Source organism: Nilaparvata lugens, chromosome X (genome assembly GCF_014356525.2).
Source record: "Nilaparvata lugens isolate BPH chromosome X, ASM1435652v1, whole genome shotgun sequence".
In the NCBI taxonomy this organism is placed as follows: domain Eukaryota; kingdom Metazoa; phylum Arthropoda; class Insecta; order Hemiptera; family Delphacidae; genus Nilaparvata; species Nilaparvata lugens.
Genome location: NC_052518.1, coordinates 20,763,596 through 20,787,205, shown reverse-complemented (window position 1 = coordinate 20,787,205; position 23,610 = coordinate 20,763,596). Strand labels below are relative to the sequence as shown.

Sequence of the window (23,610 nt, the reverse complement as noted above, 5' to 3'; positions counted from 1 at the left end):
CTCTAGATATATAAATAACTATTTACGAGAATGTGTGCAATACTAATCAGTTTACTCGCGTATTACATGAAACTATGCCATCAAATCAGAACAATAAACCTTACCTGTTTTAAGCGAGTTCTCTCTTTTTCCAATCCATAGGTTATATCATCACCCTGAGCTGTGTCATGTTCATGCTTTCTCTTTTCTTCCAATAATTCTTGAACCACCTGCGGAAAAAAATACAAGTAATATTATAAAACTAAAATTTAGAGAAAGGACCTGTTTCAAAATTTTGAAAAACTGTGAACATTGGTAGGCCTATTCACACACTCTGGACAAGTACTATACTATAATAGAAAGGTTATTTGTCATGAGAAATAACAAAACATACACTGTAAACAGAATGAATGGAAGATACCAATAAACGATAGATAAAATGATCTATACTTATCTTCCTTAGCATAATATAAACACATACTATAAATATAAAGTACAGAGCGCGGCATCTTAATTTTCTTTCAATGCTCACTATTCAGTTAGTTGATGACATAGCGGAGTGCCAGTTGTCACATTCAATAGGCGTGGTTTTCAAGTCCTGTTCTTTCACAGGTCAATCGCCTTTATGCATTGGAACAGCGCGTAGTTTGCGCTCGTCGTTGAGGCCTACTTTTCGAGTGACTGTTCAGTTGTTACAACTCAGCGCGCCTTTCGGAATCGGTCCGTTTTATTAAGCCCCATTGGCCTGTGTTCCAGACCGGAAATGAATTGTTTCGTGGGTTACTATGTTTAGAAAAATAGGTAGTAAATAAACGATGATCTAAAGTTCCACGGCCCATTAGGCTACGTGAAAACATCGAGAAAGTGAGAGCTTCAATTTTGCAATTGCCAAGGCGTTCAGCAAGCAAACATGCTTCAGCTCTTTGACTTCTGATCGTTCTGTGGGGAGGATTCTCCACAAAGACCTTTCATTCCAAACAAGATGAACATCATTTACAAGATGGCTGTTCCGAAGGAATTATTCCCAGAATGCCTTATCTCCGGATTTGCCCCCATGCGATTGTTCTCTGTGTTTTTTTTTCTGGAATCCCATTTCTATGAGCCGTCCGAAGACCCTCCAAGATTTGAAGAACAACATACAGGTGGAAATTGCTTGAAATGTGGAAATTACAGGCCTGCAATGTTTGAAAAAGTGATATCAAATACTAGAAATAGATACTCTAGTGTATCCAGAGTAGGGGATCCATTATATAGAGAAGTATTATATTATAGGGAAGTGTATCCATTATATAAATGAAACAAAACTTTAAATACATAATCACATTTTCAAAGTTTTTCTGACTCTTACAATGCGTTTTATAAAGTATTGAGAAAAGGAAGTTTAGATTCCCCACACTCTCTATAAAACCGGAAATAGAAGAATGTTAAAATGAAATGCTAATACGATACGATACAGTATCAATAATGTGATTCCACTAACATACGTTTTTTGTCGTTGTTTTCGCATGTAGTGATGTAGGCAACACGCTCCAGATCCCCTAAATGCCAGTGAATGCTACCAAATCAAACAATCATCTATCAATTTATCTTTAAACTTGTGCACTAGCCGTCCTATAATATTGATAAAAAAGGATGTTGTCTGAAATCAATAAGTATCAAATATCATTTTATAAGTAGGTGGCTTAATAATTTTACCGTAAGTATAATTTTATAATATTAGAAGCATTTGGGAAAAATCAATACAATATTCATGTAGAATACAACAGAGAAACGAAATAGAATTTGTAGCAACTGGAAAAAATAAATAAAAAGATGAAACATGATAAACATACCTTTCTATGCCTCAATTCAGCATCTTTCAATACTTTGGCTATTCTTATTTGTGCTTTTCTTTGTTGAATTACAAGATTTTCCAATGAGTTCAATTGATGATCAGCCAAGCTACAAATTTGCGCTTCATCAATACGAGGTCCTGGAGCTGCGAAGGCGTCTCTTTGTAGAGCTGCCACCGGATCATTCAAAGCTACTGGCCTATAGCGTCCCTGACTTAGCATCTGCTTTACCTTTTCACACTGCAATAGTACAAATTCAATGAGAAATATAGTTTTTTTGTTATTTCTAAGATATAATATATGAGGTAAAAGTAAGATTCAAACGGTAAGGAATTCGCTGATAAGTGATAGGTTATTTGCTGATTTTATTAGTTGGGTTTTTAAAAAACAGTTATCTGTCTTTTCAAACAATACTCACGATTATATTATTTACAGAAAGGTTTGTTTATTCAAGATATCAAGCAACATGAAGACAATTCTATTTTGAGTGGCCTATTTCAATGTAAATATTATTATAACGTTGACAGCACCAACAACGTTAATAAATAAACTATTGAAACGGAATAATGTTTTCAACAATATTATCAATATACAAAAAACGTAATATTAAAATCTATGTTATAAAGAAAATTATGGCAAAAGCAAATTATGTCAAAATTTGACATGAAATTCTAAAATAAAAATTATGTCAAACGCAAACAAAAAGGTCATTTTTATACCCATGCTAATATTTTTCTCATTGATGATTTCAAAATCGCATAGATTATATCATGAAAATCTCGTAAACGTACATGAGGGATCATCCTCTATTATTTATTACAACCAAGAATATAGTCGAAACAATATAGAACAAGCCAGCTTGAATTCGTCAGCCTAATCCTGTTATTCCTTGGCCACTGACTACAGAGAACAAGTAGTAAGTAAGCTCACGATAAAAATATCTCGTATCAACATTTTTAGAAATTGAAATAGAAATACTAATGTGAGATTCATATGATGAAGTTCTAAGGTAAAGTGGGTTTGGATATAAAACTTGTAGATTGAACCTAGAGTCTATGAATTTCATCAACTGGACGCATAAACACACATGACATGATAAACATCCAACATTCATTTGATATTTATTTATTCATGGAATCATTGAAATACACCAGGAAGCAAGAAACAGACTATTTTTCTAAATATGAAATGAAAATGAAACATTCAAAACCAGAACGCTGAAAAGTTACCTTCAATGTAGCAATGACAATGTCTCTTGCTTGAACTTCTCCCTCCAGATAGCTAAGTAACTTCAAAAGATCTTGTTTGCAGAGCTCCATCTTCGGATTGCGCTGAAATTAAACATCCGAAATTGGTTGAAATTCGTTGATAAGAATTAGTAATTAGGATGCTTTGTAGTATGAGGAATTTTAATGTTCAGTCTAGTTTACTGTTATTAAATATTGAAGTATTTCTTAAAATTTATGTATTCTATAAAATATAATTATAGTACCTTTTTTTGAAATTAATATAAAATACCGTAATAATTTTTAATCGATTATTTTATAATAATTTCAAAAAAAGGTACTATAATTATACTTCATAAATTAAGTATTTCACTCAATCACTGTAGGCTTACTATATATCATGTTCAACTAGTATGAACCATACCTTCATCTTTTTCAGGGATGGTATTCTCATGACAGTTTTAAAAGTACAGTATACTTGCAATCGTAATTACTTTCTATTATCACAATACAATCGTGCCATTGAATTAGTTATTTATCAATTGTATGTGTTTTAAACTTTTGCATATTCCTAACAAGCTTCAAATAATTCACATTGAATACTGGATCGATGATCAGTCTTTTCTAGAATGAATAATAGACTAACCCTTTTCAGTACAAACACCTTTTGTAAATGTCTTTTGTTATGATATTTAATGTTATATTATGGAATAAATTGATTATTAAAAAATTAAAACTAAAAATTCACTAGAAAAAACAACACGACTTTTACAAAACTCATAATTTTAAACGATTTTCTGATTTAAAAAAATGAGAACAACATTCAGTTCAGTAGAATGTGGAGAAAAGTAATAATGTTTATAATTAGACTCTTGACTGACATAATAAAATTTTACTACTTCAACGTTCAAAAATAAGTGTTGATTTATTTCGTCTTGCTCTAGACTAAATAACCTAGTACTGATATCTAGACTGAATAACCTAGAACTGATATATACGCCGTCATTATTTTGACTTTATGCAAATGAAGTTGCAATTGAAATGCCTTAGGCGCAATTGAAATATGAATGAAAAATACGAATAAAACCTGCACATAACAAGAATTTTATAGTTAATACCACATGAAAATTGGCCTGATTTCAAGGATTATTTCACAGCTAATAGTCATAATGCCATACATTATTATACAATATTTCTTGCAATATTATGAGGATATAGAGATCAGCTTCGAGTTGACATAAGGACATAATATATGAAAACGATAAACAACAGAATTCCAATTTAAAATACGGTACATCAGATTAAATTTATGTGAAAATGTCTTATTGGACAAAGATAGGGATTATGAATTAATAAATCCAAGTTGAACACAACGCCATGTTATTTTCTGTTGTGAACATTATTTGGTAGTGACATGGTAGTAGATTAATTACAGAAAAATTATTTTTTTCACTTTTTACTTTTAAAACCATTTTACAGATCTTTTATGCAATTGAAATCGATTAAAGGGACCTTGGTGAAAACAGATGTGGAAACTTTGCTCCAGACACTGTGTACTACCATACACTACCAACTTGGAAGTAGCTAATATAGTAAAATATGACATCAAAGCTTGTACTGATCTTGCAAATTGACAGAGAAATTAAAAAAAATCAAATAACCAATAGTCAAAGGGTCAAATTGAAGCGATTGAATATACATTTTAGAAATACGTTATATTTCTTGAGACTATTATCCTTTCCTAGCATAAATCGAAGCGTAGGCAAATCACGGCGAGCGCAAAGGAGCCATCCACACTCTTGCGCTCGTCGTCCTTTGAACGTACTTGGCTGGAATGTGAATGCGGCAGTAAATTAGTCCACTAGCCTCAGCCACCAGTGGGTCACCAAGTGTTTGAGCGAGTTGCGGGGCATTAGTTATTATTGCGCTGATTACAAATTGTGTCACCAGATTCTGACAGCCGTCCATATGATTTTGGTGTCTCACTCGGGTCATCAGTGCGGCAGTCATTGGCCGTTTTCACACGACACGACATTAGTGATGTGGATCGGGAATATTCCCAGTGGGAAGGAACTTATGATTTGGCAATATTTCCGGGAATATTTCCGAGGCAAAGAAATTTTGGGAATTTATGGGAACTTGAGTGAATTTATAAAATTGTTCTAAAAATGATTGAAATTGATCAATCCCACTCATATTTTACATCAATAAATCTTCATTCTATTTGATATTGATCAAGCTCAGCCATATTTTACATTGATATAATCAATAAATCATCATTCTTTGAGCCTGTTTTTGCTCACTGTCTCTTAAATACTCGTATAGTCTAGTCAATGAAAGATTATAGAGGGAAATTTTTGGAACACAATTTTTGACCCCGTAGCTCTTTTAAGGGGGTTAACATATCAAAAGTCCTCACTCCTGCCCCCTGTGCTAAGGTGGTAGGTGGTAAGGTGGTTTGCAATAATTTGTTTTTTGCATATATCTCCAACAATATGCGCCTTTCGGAAATTTTTGTCCAACACAAGCATAATATTAAGCTCACAAATTATCTTACAAGTTTCATATCAAACATTTTTCCATATCTCTCATAGTTTTCTAGATATGAGCTCTCTAAGGTATCACATTTTGAAGAAAAACCCTTCCAGCTCAGATTTTTTCATCTTTTTGGCCTTATAACTTTTTAACGATTCATTGAAAATTCCGCGCTAATCATGGGCTCATAGAGCATTATATTATCTTCAATTCCATCTATGGTCTCATTATTTGACGCAACTCCCAACGATTGTTGCAGCCGTTATGGTGTTGAGTGTGAAATCTTCAGTTCAACAACAATAGCTCAATTGCCAGGAAAATTGGGAGGGAATGTTCTGAGCACAATATTTGACTTCGCAGCTTTGTTTGAACTAGTTAGAAGGTGAACATATCAAAAGTCCTCATCCCTACTCCTTGAGCTTAAGGGATGAGGGTAGTTTAAGGTTGGATTTTTTTATTTCTGGCTGACACGCATGTAAGTGGGAAACAATGCATTTCAGCGACATGGCTAACTGAGTAAAAATGAAGCTAGATAAATTTCCAACAAGTTTTGTACAGTAGAGTTTTGTGATAACTTCTTTAGTTTTTGAGATATTAACTTTTAAAAGTATAAATTCTTTGAAAAGACAGTTATTCTTCCAACTTTTTGCACTTTCAGGGCTTATTACTCAACAACAATGCATCGAAAAAATGTAATTTTTTACACAGGGGGTAGGAGTGAGGACTTTCAATATGATTACTTACTTGCTATCCTTAAAAGAAGAGCTACGGGGTCAAAAATTGTGTTCCAAAATTTTCCCTCTATAATCTTTCATTGGCTGGACTATAGGAGTATTTAAAAGACAAGTTGTAGAGCATTCAATTCTCTTCAATTTAATTTATTATTTCATCATTTTATGCATTCCATCAATTTTTATAGCAGTTTTAATGTTGAGTGTGATAGGAGTGAGGACTATAGGCTATGCTTACCCCCTCACTATCCTTAAAAGGACTGCGAGGTCAAAAATTGGGTTCCAAACTTTTCCCTATATCTTTTTGAGCATTCGTTGCCAGGACTAGTATTACAAATTACCTAAGTGAGCCTCAATGACTCTTGAAAGGTTGTGAGCTTTGGAATTATTTTCTTTTTAATATTGAATTAAACTCGAGTATGTTCCTTGTTTTAGTTAAGCCTATTTTGTTGTATTTTATAATTTCTAATTTTTAGATTTATATTCTACTCTAATCTTTATTTAGGGGGTCAATTATTTTTGTGCGGAGAAATTGAATAAAATCATGCAATGAAAGTTGAATTACACTCAATACCTTGTTGACTTTGTTTACCTGATTTACAGGCATTTATTAGTAAGTAAAAAAATCTTATTCAACTTGTAAGACATGAAAGTAGCATGATAATAGAGGTGCAATTGAATGATCTATTGAGTGTTCATTTCTCCTTTCAGTCTATGAACTTCAAATAACTGTTTTCTTTGAACTTACTACAATTTATAAGTTATTCATCCTTATATTTCTTACATTAATCTGTTGTATAACAGGTGATTGAGACCATGTGTAACATGAAACGTCTTTTTCGGTCATTTTTTATGAAAGAAATCATAAATTTCCTTAATTTCCCATAAATTCCCGGGAATTTATGATTTTTGGGAATATTTCCCTTAAATTCCCTGGGAATATTTCCTCGATCTTAAATTCCCGGGAATTTTACATCACTACACGACATGCACCACACGGCAGGCCATAAAGCTTTCCGACTGGCCTGCTGGGTTGAATTATTGAGAATCAGCCAATCGGAGAGCTTCCTGCCTTGTCGTGTCGTCCAGGAATCAGGGAGTGTGGAAAAGGTCAATCCAGTGTGCTTTACACACGGACGCCAATAGTTACTATCTGGTGACCCACTGATGTCCGAGACTGTTGACCTAATATAATACGAGCCTATGGCTAACATAGGACTAGATTGTAATATTTCTTAGGTAGGGTAAGTTTATTCATCGAAACAAAAACAAAACCTAGATTAAAAACCAGCAATGTAGCCTAATGCAGCACAGTGGTGTTCGCATGATATGAAAGTATAAGTTACATCTTAGGTACTATAAAACAAAGAATAGTAAGACCCATTACTTGAAATCTGAATAAAGTTCATCAGGAATGGCATACGCAAACTGAAATAGCCTACTCGGATGATAGTGTCAGAGAATCAATATAATTGGAGATTGGAGTGACAAATGATACCATTGTATCTAAACATCAAATAACTTATAACTTACTTGCTTCTTTCCATCTTGCGATTCAATGATTGAAAGACATATCCAAAGTACAATCTGAACCAAAAAAAGTAACTTATGTCACTATGACATTAGCTCAGACAATGATTGTAACCCTAAAATACAACGATTGAAAAGTAAGGTTAGTTGGAAAAGAAAATTCATCAGCCATGAGAATAAGTTTATAACATACCTTTAACGTATTGCTAGAAGATTTATCCAAAGGTTCGTATGCCAGTGTTTGATTCTGATTTGGTGGCTCTGCAGACTTTAAAGGGGAACCTAGGCACTGAACCGTTGGGGTGCTCAAGTTTGATGCCATTTTGAGTGGGCCTGCAAACAGAAGGCCCAAGTAAAGGACCTGGGCCGAATCCTGCCAAAGACATACAACAAGAAATTATTATTGCATTACTATAAGGTTCCATAAAGTATGAATAGAACTTTTTTTATAACAGGGGTCAGAAGTAGTCAGTCCTATGAATCGTGCCTAATCATTTACCCTAAAATAGTTGTTCCTTCATAGAAAAAAGTAATTGAACTATGTTTTAGTTTTAGGCTTCTAGCAGCACCACCACTCACAAACACAAACGCAAACACAACACAAACACAGAACACACTCACGTTCGCCAATGCAATTTTACCAGGTTAGCCAACAAAAGAGGCGTGAATAAAATAATAATAATAATTATCTTTATTATTTTTGATTATTTCATGAATCAATATATTGGAGCTTTTGTTCAATCTCACAAACACAAATTTTTCTCTTGTCTGTGGTTCGATTATTCCATTCAATTAAACATAGAAAAATCAAACATAAGCAAAATTGAAATTGTTCAATTGGGAGAGAAATTTTTCACTTAACCATGAACAACTAACAATAAATTTCAGTTTAATTCATTGAGGATAATAATAATTTCGAGATTTTCGATCGATCATTCAAAAGAAATCAACTATTGCTTGCTAACTAATCATTATCGATTCCAAAGTACGTATCGATTCTGCTGTATCGATATATCGCAAGCAAAATATCGATAAACTACTATTCGAATTCAAAAATAATTTATTTTGACAAAAAACAATACAATAATAATTGAAATAGTTTACTATCACTAACTCATCGAAATAAAGATTTATACATTAATACAGTTGGTTCCTACAAAGATATAAATACTACTTGCTAAATAATGATTCTTTCCATGTAGTTAATAAAAGTATTATATAGGAAGGAATGGAATTCAGATAATTACAGAAAAAAAACTCAGTTTCAGGCAAACATTCAATAAGCCATTTAAATATTTGTTTTTTTTAAGGATTTTGTTCTAAATATTTCTTATATATGAACAAGTACCTAAGAAATAATTTTAAAAATTTGGTCCCAGAGACAAAGGATTTCTGAAAAAAGTGTTATATGCCCTGGAGTGTCTTACTATAAAAATATTGCCAACTACACTTCTAGTTCTGTACCGTGTCTCAAACATTTGTCGACTTTGATTGACTGATAAAATTTAAAAAGATTATATAAGACCTTGAAAACATATTTATAACGCAATGACAAGCAATATTGAAATACAAGAAAAAAGCGCAAAATGGAATAATGCATGAGTTGAGCATCTTGCACTCAAGGACAACAAGAGTAGCAATTTGTTGGCCAAGGGCCCATGGCCCTTTTGGGATAGAGGCCCAAGACACAGGGATATTAAGGTGCGTACAGATTTACGCGCCACGAACATGAGCAATTCAATTTTAATCAGCTGATGCCAAGCATTTTATATCTGTATCTTACCGTTTCTGTAAAAATATAGATATAATCAGCTGATTAAAAGTGAATTGCTCATGTTCGCGGCGCGTATATCTGTACACACCTTTAGCAGCGTTCCGAACCCCTTCTCTCTGGGACAACAGACTAGGTCTGATTACTAGGTCTAGTAGACGACAATATTGTCCCTGTTAGCAAAGGGTTTAAATGCATGAAAGTTTATTATTATGTCGTATAGTATCCAGTTGATTGATTAATTATCCATGAGTTATTATTAAGTTTTCAAACTGCATAATTTCATTGGAAATTGATTGCTAATGTCAAATTGAATTATGTTCATAAATAATTTATTTCCTAAATTTTCCTGCTCTATAAACATGAAATTCTTCTTTATTTGTATTATTTTGTCTTCTGATTTTATTTCCATGTTAAATAATTTATATCTAATACCAATAATTATGATTCAATTCTATTAAACGTTCAGATGCGTATACAACACAATAATCAGCTTTTGATAAATATTTAATAGAATTATATCATATTTATAGAGCAGGAACATTGTATAGAAATTAATTGATAAGCATAATTAAAATTTACATTAACAACCCAATTTTCAATAAAGTTTTGCAGTCTGAAAACAAAATCGTACGGATAATCAGCCAATACTAACAAATAAACAAAATAATTGTAGCAGCCCTTTAAGGAAAAATGAATTTAAATATATAAGTTAATTAATTGATATTTTATTTCTTATGAAATCTTTAGAGCACGGCAAGGAGACTCAAACTGAGTGCTCCCACCTTGAATAAGATAGAAAAACATAACGCAGGCTCAGCTGTACCTATTACTCCTCCGCATTAAAGAGTTTGATAGTATTAGAAACAACTTCCAAAAATAATTATAATAATTTTGGCTTATGCACACATTAAAAAAATCAAGTAAGCCTTGATTGGAGAACCAACCATTCAGTTTTAGTTTGCGAAAAATACCTAACAAATCTAAAGCCATCTGAATGTTTCAATTTGTCATCGATATTCTACTAAACAAAGTGTAAACTTTTAAACATCATCTGATTTTATGAAATAATAACTAACCTGTAATTTGAGACGAATGTTGCAACACGCAACAAAACTCTTTCCATTCATCTTGAGATATGTATCTATGCATGAATAAGCATTAGCATAGAATTAGAAATACATTTATTTCAAGATATTTCAGACTGGTGGCCTAAGGTACAAGGATCTACTATAGAACAACATAACTCAACCACACATTCAAATTCAATAATATAATTTCGTAATTCGTATAATACAATTCAGCCTCTGCGAACGACAATAACTGAGTAACTTAAAGTATGAAATATTAGGTAACAGGCACCTTAGAGCTCACAAATAAGTCAAAGTTATCACAAAATTACATCACAGTAACCTACTAAATTCATACTTTATCACAGTCTGGTTCACTGGAGTTAAAGACATTAAGATACCTACAGTGCAAAACACTTTATTTACAACTTACTCTATAATTATGATTATTTATAATCATACATTATATTCAATTAATTTAGGCACTTGACTTCCACTTATAAGCTATAATTTTATAATACTTTAGTGTAGTATGTCATTTATCTATAATTAGGTACTTCAAAAATGTATTTTGTATCTTGTTTTTGAGCAATGGGTCTTTTCAGACTTGAAACATAATAATAAACAATCAATCGACGCCGAAATTTTGTAGGTTGGCGAATCATTTAGTTGTTCGAAGTTTTTATCTTGATTATTTTTGCTGAATAGATTATGATTTTTATTCAATATACAATAAACGGCGTGCCAAATGGTCTATATACGACAAAAATATAGGACTTTTAGTAGAAATTATTTTTTAATAATACCATTGGTATCAGAATCAGTTTTAACAAGTATAGAGTGACACAGAATAACGGGAACTTTTAAAAACGCCAAAAAAAATTAGTGGGAAGGGTGAAAATGATTTTATTCAAACTAATGTTAAGTTGCCATTCTGACTTGCCATGTGAGAATTATTATAATAGCATCTATCACTTTTTGACAATTACTTCTTTAAGATGGCTTTCTCCTGAGCAAATACACTCTTTAAATCTGTGTTGACGATTCCTCATTGATCGCTGCAACATCTCATCTAGGATATTGCGGATTTAATTTTGAATCATGTTTCAATTTTTAATTAATTCAAAATTATTGATGAAATTGTGAGCGAAATCCACTCTGCACAGCATTTAATGGCAACTGTGCGAGTGAGTATTGTTTAGTAACCTTGTAATCTCACGATTAGGTTGCGTTTCCTGGTCCCATGATCTGTCCACATGCGATTTTCTGTTTGTGGAGCTATCTAAAATCAAACGTTTTCACAACTTGACCAATAACTGTGGTTGAATCATAACAGACAATTCAAAATGAAATTAACAATATCCCAGCTGAAATATTGCAGCAATCGTTCAGGAATCTCAAAACAGATTTCAAGAGTGTATTCGTGCAGGAGGAATCATTTTTGCCCTTCCCACTAATGTTTTATGGCATTTTTAATTTCCGTTATTCTGTGTCACTCTGTATAATGCTTATACATATAATATATGCAAAGAATATTCATTGCAAAGAATTACGATCACCCGTATAAATCGTATAGTACGACGACAGTTACTATTCTAATCTTAAGACCATTACAATATTATTAATCTTTAATATGGTAAAGATATACTATTATTAACAATACTATTAATTTATACTAGGCTATTGCAGACAATTATGTATGAAATATCAGACTATCAAAAATACTGTGCATATTAACAAAGGACTTTGGCTTAAATAATTTTACAAATACTCAAACATAAGGAGGGAGTGTCACAATTCAAACCTTTCCTGTAGATTAAATGTACAATATGGATAAGTCAGGCTAAGTCAGGACGAGCGAAGAATACGAATGTGACTGAGAATATGATAATTATAAGAATAACAAATAGAATTTGACTACTGCACATGATATCTAAACTCAATAACATAAATTGTACCTACTAGATATAATGTATTTCATTGTACATATTATCATTTACTGAATTGCACCTGATATTTTGACGCTAATAATTTTATAAATTTATTACATTTATACATTTCTGGTATCAAAACTTCTGAAATTCGACAAAGACTTCTTGAACAAAAAACAGTAGCCCTAGAAGAGACCATCAACATAATGTCTAGTACATTAGAAAGTGCCAAAAAAGGAACATAACTACCAATACGTAAACAGCTTTGTACTCAATTTGTTCCCAACTCTGTACAGCAACCATTACAATATTATAAAGATTTAATACAATATAGATATACTATTAATTTATAATAGGCCATTGCAGACAATTTATGTATGAAATATATATGATACTGTCAATACTATCAATACTACTGTGCATATTCAAATCTTCTGGAATTCGACATAGACTCCTTGAACAAAGACACTAGCCCTAGAAGAGATCATCAACATTATGGTCTAGTACATTAGAAACTAAATTGCAGACGTCTAATTCATCAGACTATCGATTATTGCACATATTAAAAAAAGCTTTGGCATGAAACAATATAAAAATATTCTAATAAAAGGAGAGAATATCTAATTTAATGCCTGTCCATTCATAAAATAAACTTATTATATTAAATGGAAAAGACTAGGAAATTGTCAAAAACCACAAATTTATTGATACTTAGATAGACTGTCACAACTGGGTATGAAGAAAGTATGGTGGATAGATTATTGATAAAATTGACAAACAAATTTCAATCAATTCTAGATTTGTAGGCTCGAACTGTGAGGAGAATACTTGGATAACAATCCCATATTTAGGCCTTGTATCTTATAAGATAGGTAGGGAATTGAAGAGAAATGGATTTCATGTTGCTTTGAAGACCAAACCGATTTTAAATAGTCTATTTAGCTTAAAGACAAAATTGATATTTGGGATAAAAGTGGGTTGTACAAACTTAAATGTGGTGATTGTAATGATTGTTATGTGGGTTGAACCACACATAGAAGTTTCAAAAGTAGAATTGAAGAACACATCAGAGATTGGAATAAACAAAATGGGGAATCTAACTTTGCATAACATTTGATAACAAATAATCACAAGTTCATAGTTGAGGAGAATGTTGAGTTTCTGCATGTTAATAACAAAGACAGATCTTTGAATATTCTAGAGGCTTTAGAAATAACATGAGTAATTAAGGAAAATTCCCAGTATAGTTTAAATTACCAGATTCATTTCAACCAATACAACACTACGAATTTAGTTTTATCATAACATTGTAGGCATACATTAGTCAATAGTTTTTCCATTTACATATTTGTTTTATTATCTTTCACTTGTTTCCTTGGTTCTTATTTTGAACTGAAAGTAAATTTCGTAATCATGGCGAGTCTGTTGCTTAAGCCGCCATTTTGTGACACCGTTGAGTAGGAGGAGACTGTCTAGCTGAGCCAATGGCAGGCGTTCATGCCCTTGACCAATAGCAGTACTCGCCTACTAGTATAAATTCTGCTGCTCTTGTATTTAATTTTAGTTTATCAGAGATTAACAATGGTGTAATAACCGAAACCGGTCTTTATAAGTATCAATAAATCTGTGGTTTTTTGACAATTCCTTAGTCTTTTTCATTTAATTTGAATAATTACCACAATATCAACTTCTCAAATACACAATAAACTTACTATACTTTGATTGAGTTTGCACAGGATAATTTAAAATATTGCTGGATGAGAGGAGATCCTATTCTAAAATTATTCAATACAATTACAATATTATTAAGCATAGATAATATTAATAATACAGTAACACTATTAATTTAAACTAGTCCATTGCAGACAATTATGTATGAAATATCAGACTATCAATAATACTGAGCATATTCACAAAGGACTTTGACGTGAAGAATTTTACAAATACTCAAATATAAGGAGGGAGGGTCACAATTCAAACATTCCTGTAGATTTAATGAACAATAAGGATAAGTCAGGATAAGTAAAAACATGAACGGACGAGCGAAAAATATGAATGTGACTGAGAATATGATAATTATATTTTCATACATGACATCAAAACCCATTCAATTTTATTAAAATATTATTTTGTGAATTGGAAATCGGTCGCGGATTTAATTATTAAATGTAATTGATAAAGCGAGAAGATCTCCAATGTACAAAGATGAAACGTGTGTTTTATCACGTTCGTGTAGGCAATATTATGAGTTTTAGCTCCATGCTATACAAACAAGAGTGAGTAGACTTTTGGTCTGTGAATCAAGGCTGCATGATTGTGTTTTTTCACATAAATAGATTGTGAATTTTTCTTTCGAGGCCCGTATTCTTTGAACCGTTTGTGAAGTTAGTTGTTGAGTTAAGGCATTGGTTACCTGAAGGATTCTGTCTTGAGAATTCAATTATAGGCTGTCGTAGTCCGGGCAGTTTAAACCTACATAATTGTATTTTCAGGATTTGAATCTTGTAGGGAAGGCTGATGTTTTTGATTCATCAGCTGGCATAAGTTTTTTTATATATTTTTTTATTTAAAGTCGGGAGTGGTTTAACCGGACCTTGAGGAGCAGGCCAAGGGACAATTTTTAAGGTAAAGTAAGATAATAGTTAATTGTACTTTTTTCAGACCCATAATTCGTAATAAATATTTTATTGTTTCGTTATTTTCAAAAACCTGAATGTCCATTTCTTTTCTTTTTCCCACAGTTACATATTTGGTGGAGGCTCAAGGGTTATTTTTAATCCAGCTTTATACTTCAGACTTTTCTGGTATCCTCAATTCAGTGGTCACATTCTTTATTATTGATTATTGTTTTTTATTTTAGTGAGATTTATTATGGGTCAAATAGTTGAGTTTAAACCTTACGGGGCTGTAAAAACAGTTGTTAGGATAAATTTTGAGAATTTAATGAATTGGAATATTTTGGAACTATAATGCTATCATTGCCTATTACAAATGTATTACTAACGGATTTCGATGGATTAAGAATAACGATTATGAGATAGACGATATTGGAAAGATTTACGATTATTAATTTTGAGATTTTAACTTGTAAAAGCTATGATAGTTGAAGATTTTGTAAGATTGCAAGATTTATGATTAATGATTATTGGAGAAATTTAGATCATTTATGATGATATGAAAAATTGATGATTATTAAGAAAGGATTAAATTGAAAATTTATTATATTATTGAAGATATTTTGAGATAATATGGATAATTTATTATTATTGAAACCGGATTAATTGGGAATTTATTTTTTATTATTGAATATAATTGGATTGGAACAGATTAACAATGGAAAAATATATAGATCTTTACTATTACCGAGATTTTTTGATGGAAAAGATGAATAATTTGACATTGATGATTTTTTTATTACTTTGAGAAAGTTGCCTCAGCAAATGGTTGGGTCGATGAAAGGGATAATTTATTATATTAAATTTACGGGCTTGTTTGAAAGGAAGTGCTGAGAAATACTTCGAAATTATTGAGAACGATTTGACCCGACAAAACAATTTTGAATATATGCCAGTGAAAGAAAAATTGATTAATTTTTTTCGATCTCCTTACAAATTTTGGAAATTAGAAAAAGGAATTCAATACTTGTAGAATTGAATTCGAAAAAGATGGCAGAGATTTTGTAGTGAGAGTTTTATCCCTATGTAGGAAATTAGATTCGAATATGCAAGAATCACGGATTATCAGAATTATATTAAGAGGTTTGTCTTCACATATATATGGAAGAATTATCACGTTACCCAATAGGACCATTGAAGAATTTTTAAAATATTGAGCAATATTTGACGTAGAGGAAAAATATATGGAAATGATTAAGGAAGATTTATTGGAATTATCGGAAAGTGACTTGGATTTTTCATTTAGGATTGATAACAGGTTGTTTGAAAATCGTCTGAACGTGAACTCTGATATAATTTGTAATGAACACGATTCTATTGAGAAAGTGTTCAAAATCTATCAGTGAATCAAAATACTAGTGTTGTTCATAATAATGGAAAGCGAAAAAGTAAGCGTAGGAAATATAAAATTTGTGATAAATTTAATCATCTAACTCGGAACTGTTTTTATACCTTGAGCTACAATGACCGAATACATACGAAGATGAGAAAAATTTGTGAAAAAGAAGGCTATGATATTAGAGTGTGTTCTTTTGATGGCAGAAAGTTTTCGGAAAATGCTAGACGTAAGAAAGCATATTTTTTTGATAGGACACAGCAATTTAGTACCAGGCATATTGATGAAAATGTTTTAGGTCTCAGTTGAACGATAATAATGAGAAATCAGGCCTGCAAACAAATCAATCGAGGATAGAAAAGCAGACTCAGCAACGAATGTATTACAGAAGAAAATGCTGCTTTTAGAATAGATGCATTCAGTTGATTTATGGTCGTCATTTAATGTACTACCTACTATGAAATTCATGAATCGATATCTAATAATTGGAGAAAATTTGTGTCTAATATGAACAACAAAAACTGATGCTATGCGAAGGAAATATTGAACTACTATATGGTTAATGATAAGAGTAGAATAATATAATTAGAAAAGTATTTTAAATGGATGAAACTATAATTTTGATTACTAATATGATTCTTTAGCTGCGAGTAAGGTTACATTATTATACCTTGGATTACAGGATATTCAGCTTACTTTGTTGATTGAGATTGCTGGATTAATTACATTTTCCGTAATATTTTTTATAATAAAATCATGATATTTTGGGGTTCCATGGTTAAATAATAAAGATTATTAGAAGGATTTTATCATTGAAAGTGGAAAGTTGAGTTTTTTTATATTTAGAAATACAATAGAATTTTGAATAAATGTTATTTTTTAATTTTCTTCAAGAAGTACATATTTTTCAATGGTAATATAGACCAAATTTATTGTTCATGGGTTATAGTAATAGTTAATGAGTATTGCCAGTCTATTAAAATCATATCACATTTCAAACGCCACATAAATAATAGCGTTTTATTGTAAAAGTGCTGGCAGACTATGTTTTTCCTCGCTTAGCCTATAGCTTCTAGTAATGCTATAATTTAATATCGTTGTCCGACTACACGGTATGCGGCGAATTTTGATTGTTAGACTAGAAATTTCAGACAAATTGGGAAAAAGTCGATTTTCGAAAAATGTTTATTGCAGTTTCATATTTTCTTAGCATAGATTTTAACATTGCGATAATTATAATTTTGTTTAGGGCAAAGGGTTTTGTGATATTTCGCTTTAAAATTTTGGCCCTTTGGATTTTATATTTCATTATATCAAGATTACAAATAAGTTTTATTGAAATATTTTTAAGGGTTATTAAAGGTTGATATATTGTTGATAGATTTCATGAATGAAATATTTGAATTTTTTATCATATATGGGTCAATAATCAAGGTTTAATGGTGATAGTCATTTTTTAAGTCGTTTTTTTTAAGTTATGCGATATATTAAAGTCCCTAAGGCAATTTTTGTAAATATTATTCGTAATTATTTAACATTTCATCATTGCTTATCAGAATTGATTGTAATATTTATGGGTTTATCATCCAGTGGTTAGATAATAGGGTTATATTTTTTCATTTGGTCTGTTTTCGATGGGGTCTGGTGATTTAAGCCTTTAAATTATAAGTCCTCATAGAATTTTATTAAAATATTATTACTGATTATTAATGCTGAAGGTGAAGTACATATTTTTCAATGGTAATATAGACCAAGTTTATTGTTCATGGGTTATAGTAAACGTTTATAGGGGAATTTTTCAGCTATGGATAGCAGAGTTTCAGTTTTATATGTTTATATCTTTGTATCGCATTTAGTTTTATATTTTTTTCCCAGTACAAAGTAATGATTACTATGTTCTCGATTATATTTCATGATAATATTTGAGTTTCATCGTGTCATGGTTCTAATAATATTAATGGTTTTGGGTAGAAAAATGTTCTTTTCGGCACAATAGGTTTGTTTAGTTTAGGGCTTATTATTATGGTTGGGTTTCAAAAATCAGTAGTGATTTTTGGTAATCATTGTAGAACCTTGTTTTGCGATATAGAATCAGTTATTATAGAAGATTTTTATTTATTCCCTATCTCGATATTGAAGGTGTTATGGTTGATTTACTTCTCAGACAGTGGGGCTTTTGAAATTTGAAGTGTTATATGAGTATTATATCATGCCTATTTTATGTGAATGCTTCAGCATATTTTTTATATATATTTTTTTCAAGTGGTATATAAGGGTTTCACTATTCAATGGTTACATATTTGTAATTTTAGGGTTCAGTTACCTATGAAAATTGGTATTTGGCTGGTTTTTAAATTTAATTTCACCAGTTGCATTATTGATTTTGTATTGATTTTACAGTTATGACTAACCATGTTACAATATGAATAGCAAATAGAATTTGACTACTTTACTTGATGCAAACTCCATACAAACGAATGTTCTTCCTACACCACGGATGTTCTCACATCTCTTCCTTCCTAGTTATCAGCTTGAGACACAGTTAGGTAAACAGATAGAAAAATGAGTCATTAGTTGAATTCGAATAGGTGGAACTCATACAGACAAATCCTGAGTATGTATTCATTCATCAGGATGAATGCGAATGTACTGTACCTCTTCGTTATCTGGCACATAAACCTCAAATATACAATAAGTCAACATTTGCTGAAGGGGGAAGGATGTGAAGATTTATGAAATGACAGTTGACTTCTGTTATGAATAGTAGATTAGTACAACACAGTTCATTCTTCATACAAACCTTGCCTGTTAACTCTTATGTTGAATAAAGTCTCATGAACGAAAAGGTACAAAAGTTACTCCTCATTTATTGTTACAACTTGATATTAAGAAATCAATGGAAATAGTGGAGTCCCACTACTATGGAGCCATAATTACTTATTATGTAATCAGCCACATACACTTACCTACTTGGTGTGTGCTAGAACCACATTCAATGTTTTTCTCTCGTCCATCAATATTTTTATTTTTTCCTGATTGAATGGCAGAGTACTGCACAAATTTATAAAGCCACACACAATTCTTATGACATCACAATGCAATTCATGATTGGTGGAATTATTCAGCCACTCACAACGTATAGGATCGTTTATAAATTTGTACCCATTAAACTCAGAAATTTTTCTTTTAATGGAAAGTACTTGGTTCCTTGTTCTTTTGTTCAGAATTGTTCGAAAAATTCTGAACGCTCGACCCTCTAGTTTTTCTAATTGAAAAATAAGACTCTCCGGTGGTACTGGATTGGTTTGTTGCTTTGAAGCTCCAAGATGCAAAGTGAGTGAAACACTATTATCGAACACAATGATATCATTATGTTTCAATCCTTCCATTATTCCGCTGTTTTTCAATAAATCGATGAGAGTTGAAAACTGTTCAGTAGTAGGGTTTGATATGAACACAACTGAATTAGTTGAGTTTGAAAAGCAGATGAAAATTTTCTCGTGACAAACAGAATTACTAGGCATAAAATTAATTTGAAGCACATAGAAAATTCGAGATCCAGTACCTGAAGTTGATTCAGGTAGCCATCTTACTAATTTCGAGACACATCTTGAAAGAATTGAAACAGTGAAACCGAAAATGACCCTTATGCTTTCTTCACATTCTCCAAATCGGAAGGCAAGATCGGTCCAATCGAGGTTCAGTTTGATTTTGATTAAAGTGACTAGCATCATTTCGAAAGGAGCGGCAGTACTTATATATGGGAGGTTCAAACAATTGAGAATTGTCATGAAATATTCATAGTTCGGGATTCCCGTATAATACAGTACTTTTTTAGGTTCCATAAAGTTTGCTTTTTTCAATTCGCAGTTGTAACTGAATTTTTTTGGTGGGAAATCTTGTAAAGACCCGTTACAAAAATCAAATTTCCTTACTCTACAGAGATCTACTTCTGTAGATGACTGATTCTTTTGCACTTTGCCATCTCTTTGAGGCTTTTTCGAGGATTTAATTATCTGTTTTTCAGTTTTTTCTTGTTTATTATTGATATGCAACTGATTCAACCCCGATGAATTATCGAAACTGATAGCACGATACTTTGTAAAACCACTCTCAGTTTCCGTACCACATGGGAAACGAGCAGTTTCGCTTTTCGTTGGTGAACTATGATGTTCTCTTGGAAGACTAGATCTACAAGTAGAATATGAATTAATATTACTAACTTCCTCTAGATTGTGAAATGAAGAAGAACTAGGGGAAATATGAACTGTTTTGCTGTCATCTATTGAACCAGATGATTCCATTAATGGTAATTGGTTTTCGGTAATTAGGTTGTAAACGTTGTTGCTATTGTTGTATTTGTCGGGCGCAATGGTGGAATGGGTTTGATCTTCAGTAGTTGGATTGAGATCAGTTGACATGGTGTAACTATTGTGGTCGAAAATTCCGTTTATATCTGTTGACAAGCTATAGTAGGTGTGATCAAAAATTTGATTTAGATCAGCCGAAATAGTATAGTCGTTATGATCAATAACACTACCCACATGTTGAGAATCAGCATTATTGAGTTCAAAATCCAAATCTTCGAGCTTATTGTCATACCAAATATTTTGGCCAACTCCACTCCGTAGCTCCTCGGAAACAAATCCTGAGCAGATGTCATTGAGCTCCAACTCAAGTGCAGACGAGTTGGTATCATCCATGGCACAATTTTTTGTGAAAGTTTGATACTGCAACAAAAAACACATTTGACACATCTACACAACAAACTTATAGATCTCAATGCACCATCTCTATAATGATATTCACATTTAAATGGCAGCAATCCCTGTAGATAGCTTCAATGCTTCTTCATTTCACAACATTTACAGAGTTGATGAAAATTATTATGGAAACAGCTTAATATTTTTACGGTAACGTAGGTTTCATTGCGGATCCTATTCGAATTAAAAATGATATTTTTCAGTCGCTTCAACATTCCTGTTAGTCATAATGGATCCGGCATTTTGAATCCAACTTCATTTTTTTAAATGAGAAGGTACATATTTTATGATACATTATTTCGATACAGAATTTCAAGAGAAAACGAATGGCGAAAACCACACATCGATATCTTGAACCTTTTCAAAAATATTCACTTTCAAAGATACTAATAAATCACAAATATTAAATAAAAAATGTGTTATTTAAAAATCTAAAAAATAATCAAAACTATTGAATTTCGCTTTTTTATAGGTAACACTTTGAATAGGAGAATTTTATGTGTCATATTTTTAATGTACTCATTTATTTCATTCTGGTATGATTCATTAGTATCTTCATTTTCTCTTGCAATTCTGCATCGGAATAATGTATCACCTTCCCTTTTAAAATAATGAAGTTAGTTTCAATATGGCGGTCAACAATTTTGAAGCGACAGAAAAGAAGTTTTTTTAATTCCATTAGTATCTCTAATGAAACCAACTATCAACTTTTCTATCTGAATGGCTGAAAATATTAGGCTGTTTCCATGTTTTTCACGAACTCTGTATAGTGAACACTATAGTGAATCAAGAAAAATACTGTGGCGTTGCAAAGTTTTTGAAACTTACAAAACGGTTCTTGGTTAACGAAATCTTTTGTTTTTTTATAAATAATGGAGTAAACCAAATAAATATTAATGTATGGCGTTCTCATTGAACAGATCATACATTTACATCACAATCAATTGAGATGGCATAGATATAATTGAAGTTGAAATCGAGCAAGTTAAATATTGAAGCATGTGTGATGAGTGTGATTAGTGATTAAGTCCTGAAGTCATGGAATACTTTAATGAACTGAATCTCAAAATATCTATTGATTAGGCAGAACACTACAACTGTTCGAAGTAAATTAATTTGAAAAATACATTTTCACAATAAGTTTGTCATCAATCTTGTATTATAAAACAAAAAATATCATCACAATCAAAAGTATAGTTTTATGAACTCAACTTTTTTCCAAGCTCTGAATTTGGTGCATGATAAATTAATCTTATAGTGGATTAAGAACTGTTGAATGCATTTATTCAACATATTCCTTCATTCAATGCTCAGTTTATAGTTTCTCAGTTTAAGAAAAAATAATAAAAATTCTCAGTTTAAGAAAAACTAATAAATATTTCTATAAAGAGTACAATTATTGTAATGTTGAAATTGATGATGATTTGCATGAAGAAACACTTTAAAATAACTCTGTTGTAGTTTGGACACTGTTTCCAAGTATTTGGTTGAGGAATAATAAGGAATGCATTTCGCTGCTAAGAATGAGCTTTATCAGCCTGAGGCTGCAGCGCGCAAATGAGAAACAAAATGTGGAAAAAGCCATAGAAACAAGTGACGTTCTTTTAGCTGCACACACTGAACACCACCAGCGAGTGTACGCGTTCAGTGAGATCAGTTCACGCAGGTCAGCCATGTCCCCATTGATATACACAATGAAATTCAAATAAATAGATCTGAAAGGTACTGACGACTTACGAAATAATTATACTGGTGACATCCCTAAATCCAAGTCAAAAATCGCAACAGTCAGGGCAAAAATTTATTGTTTGAACAACGCAACTTGAAAAACAAAAAATGACACTATATTTTAATTACTGTAGCCTAACAAATAACTTATCTTCTCCAAAATCTTAATAAAAAGTTCAAATGGAAGTTATGTGATGATCATTATCATTTTCAAAATTTTTACTTGATAAACAAATGACTAAAATCATTGTCGCTTTTTTATTTTGACGGCTGATAGTCTGAAACACGTCAGCTAGATATTAAACTACACTCGAAACTTTTTAGGCGATTATAAAGACTTGATAGTTTTTATTAACTATTACAGTTGTAAAACTACAGTTGCTATTACAAGAACTGCAGTGTAATTGTTAACGTGTATTAAAAAAAACGGCCATGCAGTCCCTGTTTTTATAACAAATTGCTATTAATTACTTGAATTGAAACTTTTTTTTTTTTTAATTACT

General features: G+C 31.5%; 2 protein-coding genes across 4 annotated transcripts in view; both read right to left on the bottom strand.

The window, feature by feature from the left end:
• Nucleotides 1-8,431, bottom strand: part of LOC111045210 (CTTNBP2 N-terminal-like protein) — a 31,896-nt gene extending 23,465 nt beyond the window's left edge. Inside the window, exons 1-4 of the mRNA XM_022330553.2 lie at nucleotides 8,027-8,431; nucleotides 3,041-3,142; nucleotides 1,812-2,051; nucleotides 105-209 (exon numbers count right to left, since the gene is read on the bottom strand). Of these exons, the coding sequence (XP_022186245.2) occupies nucleotides 105-209; nucleotides 1,812-2,051; nucleotides 3,041-3,142; nucleotides 8,027-8,155 (576 nt within the window). The 5' untranslated portion in view covers nucleotides 8,156-8,431. The remainder of the gene's footprint in view (nucleotides 1-104; nucleotides 210-1,811; nucleotides 2,052-3,040; nucleotides 3,143-8,026) is intronic.
• Nucleotides 8,432-15,980: 7,549 nt separating this feature from the next.
• LOC120354903 overlaps nucleotides 15,981-23,610 on the bottom strand; it is a 29,927-nt gene continuing 22,297 nt past the window's right edge. For all 3 annotated transcript variants that reach the window (XM_039442981.1, XM_039442982.1, XM_039442983.1), the window contains exon 3: nucleotides 15,981-21,346. In XM_039442981.1, the coding sequence (XP_039298915.1) occupies nucleotides 19,583-21,319 (1,737 nt within the window). In that variant the 5' untranslated portion in view covers nucleotides 21,320-21,346 and the 3' untranslated portion in view covers nucleotides 15,981-19,582. The remainder of the gene's footprint in view (nucleotides 21,347-23,610) is intronic.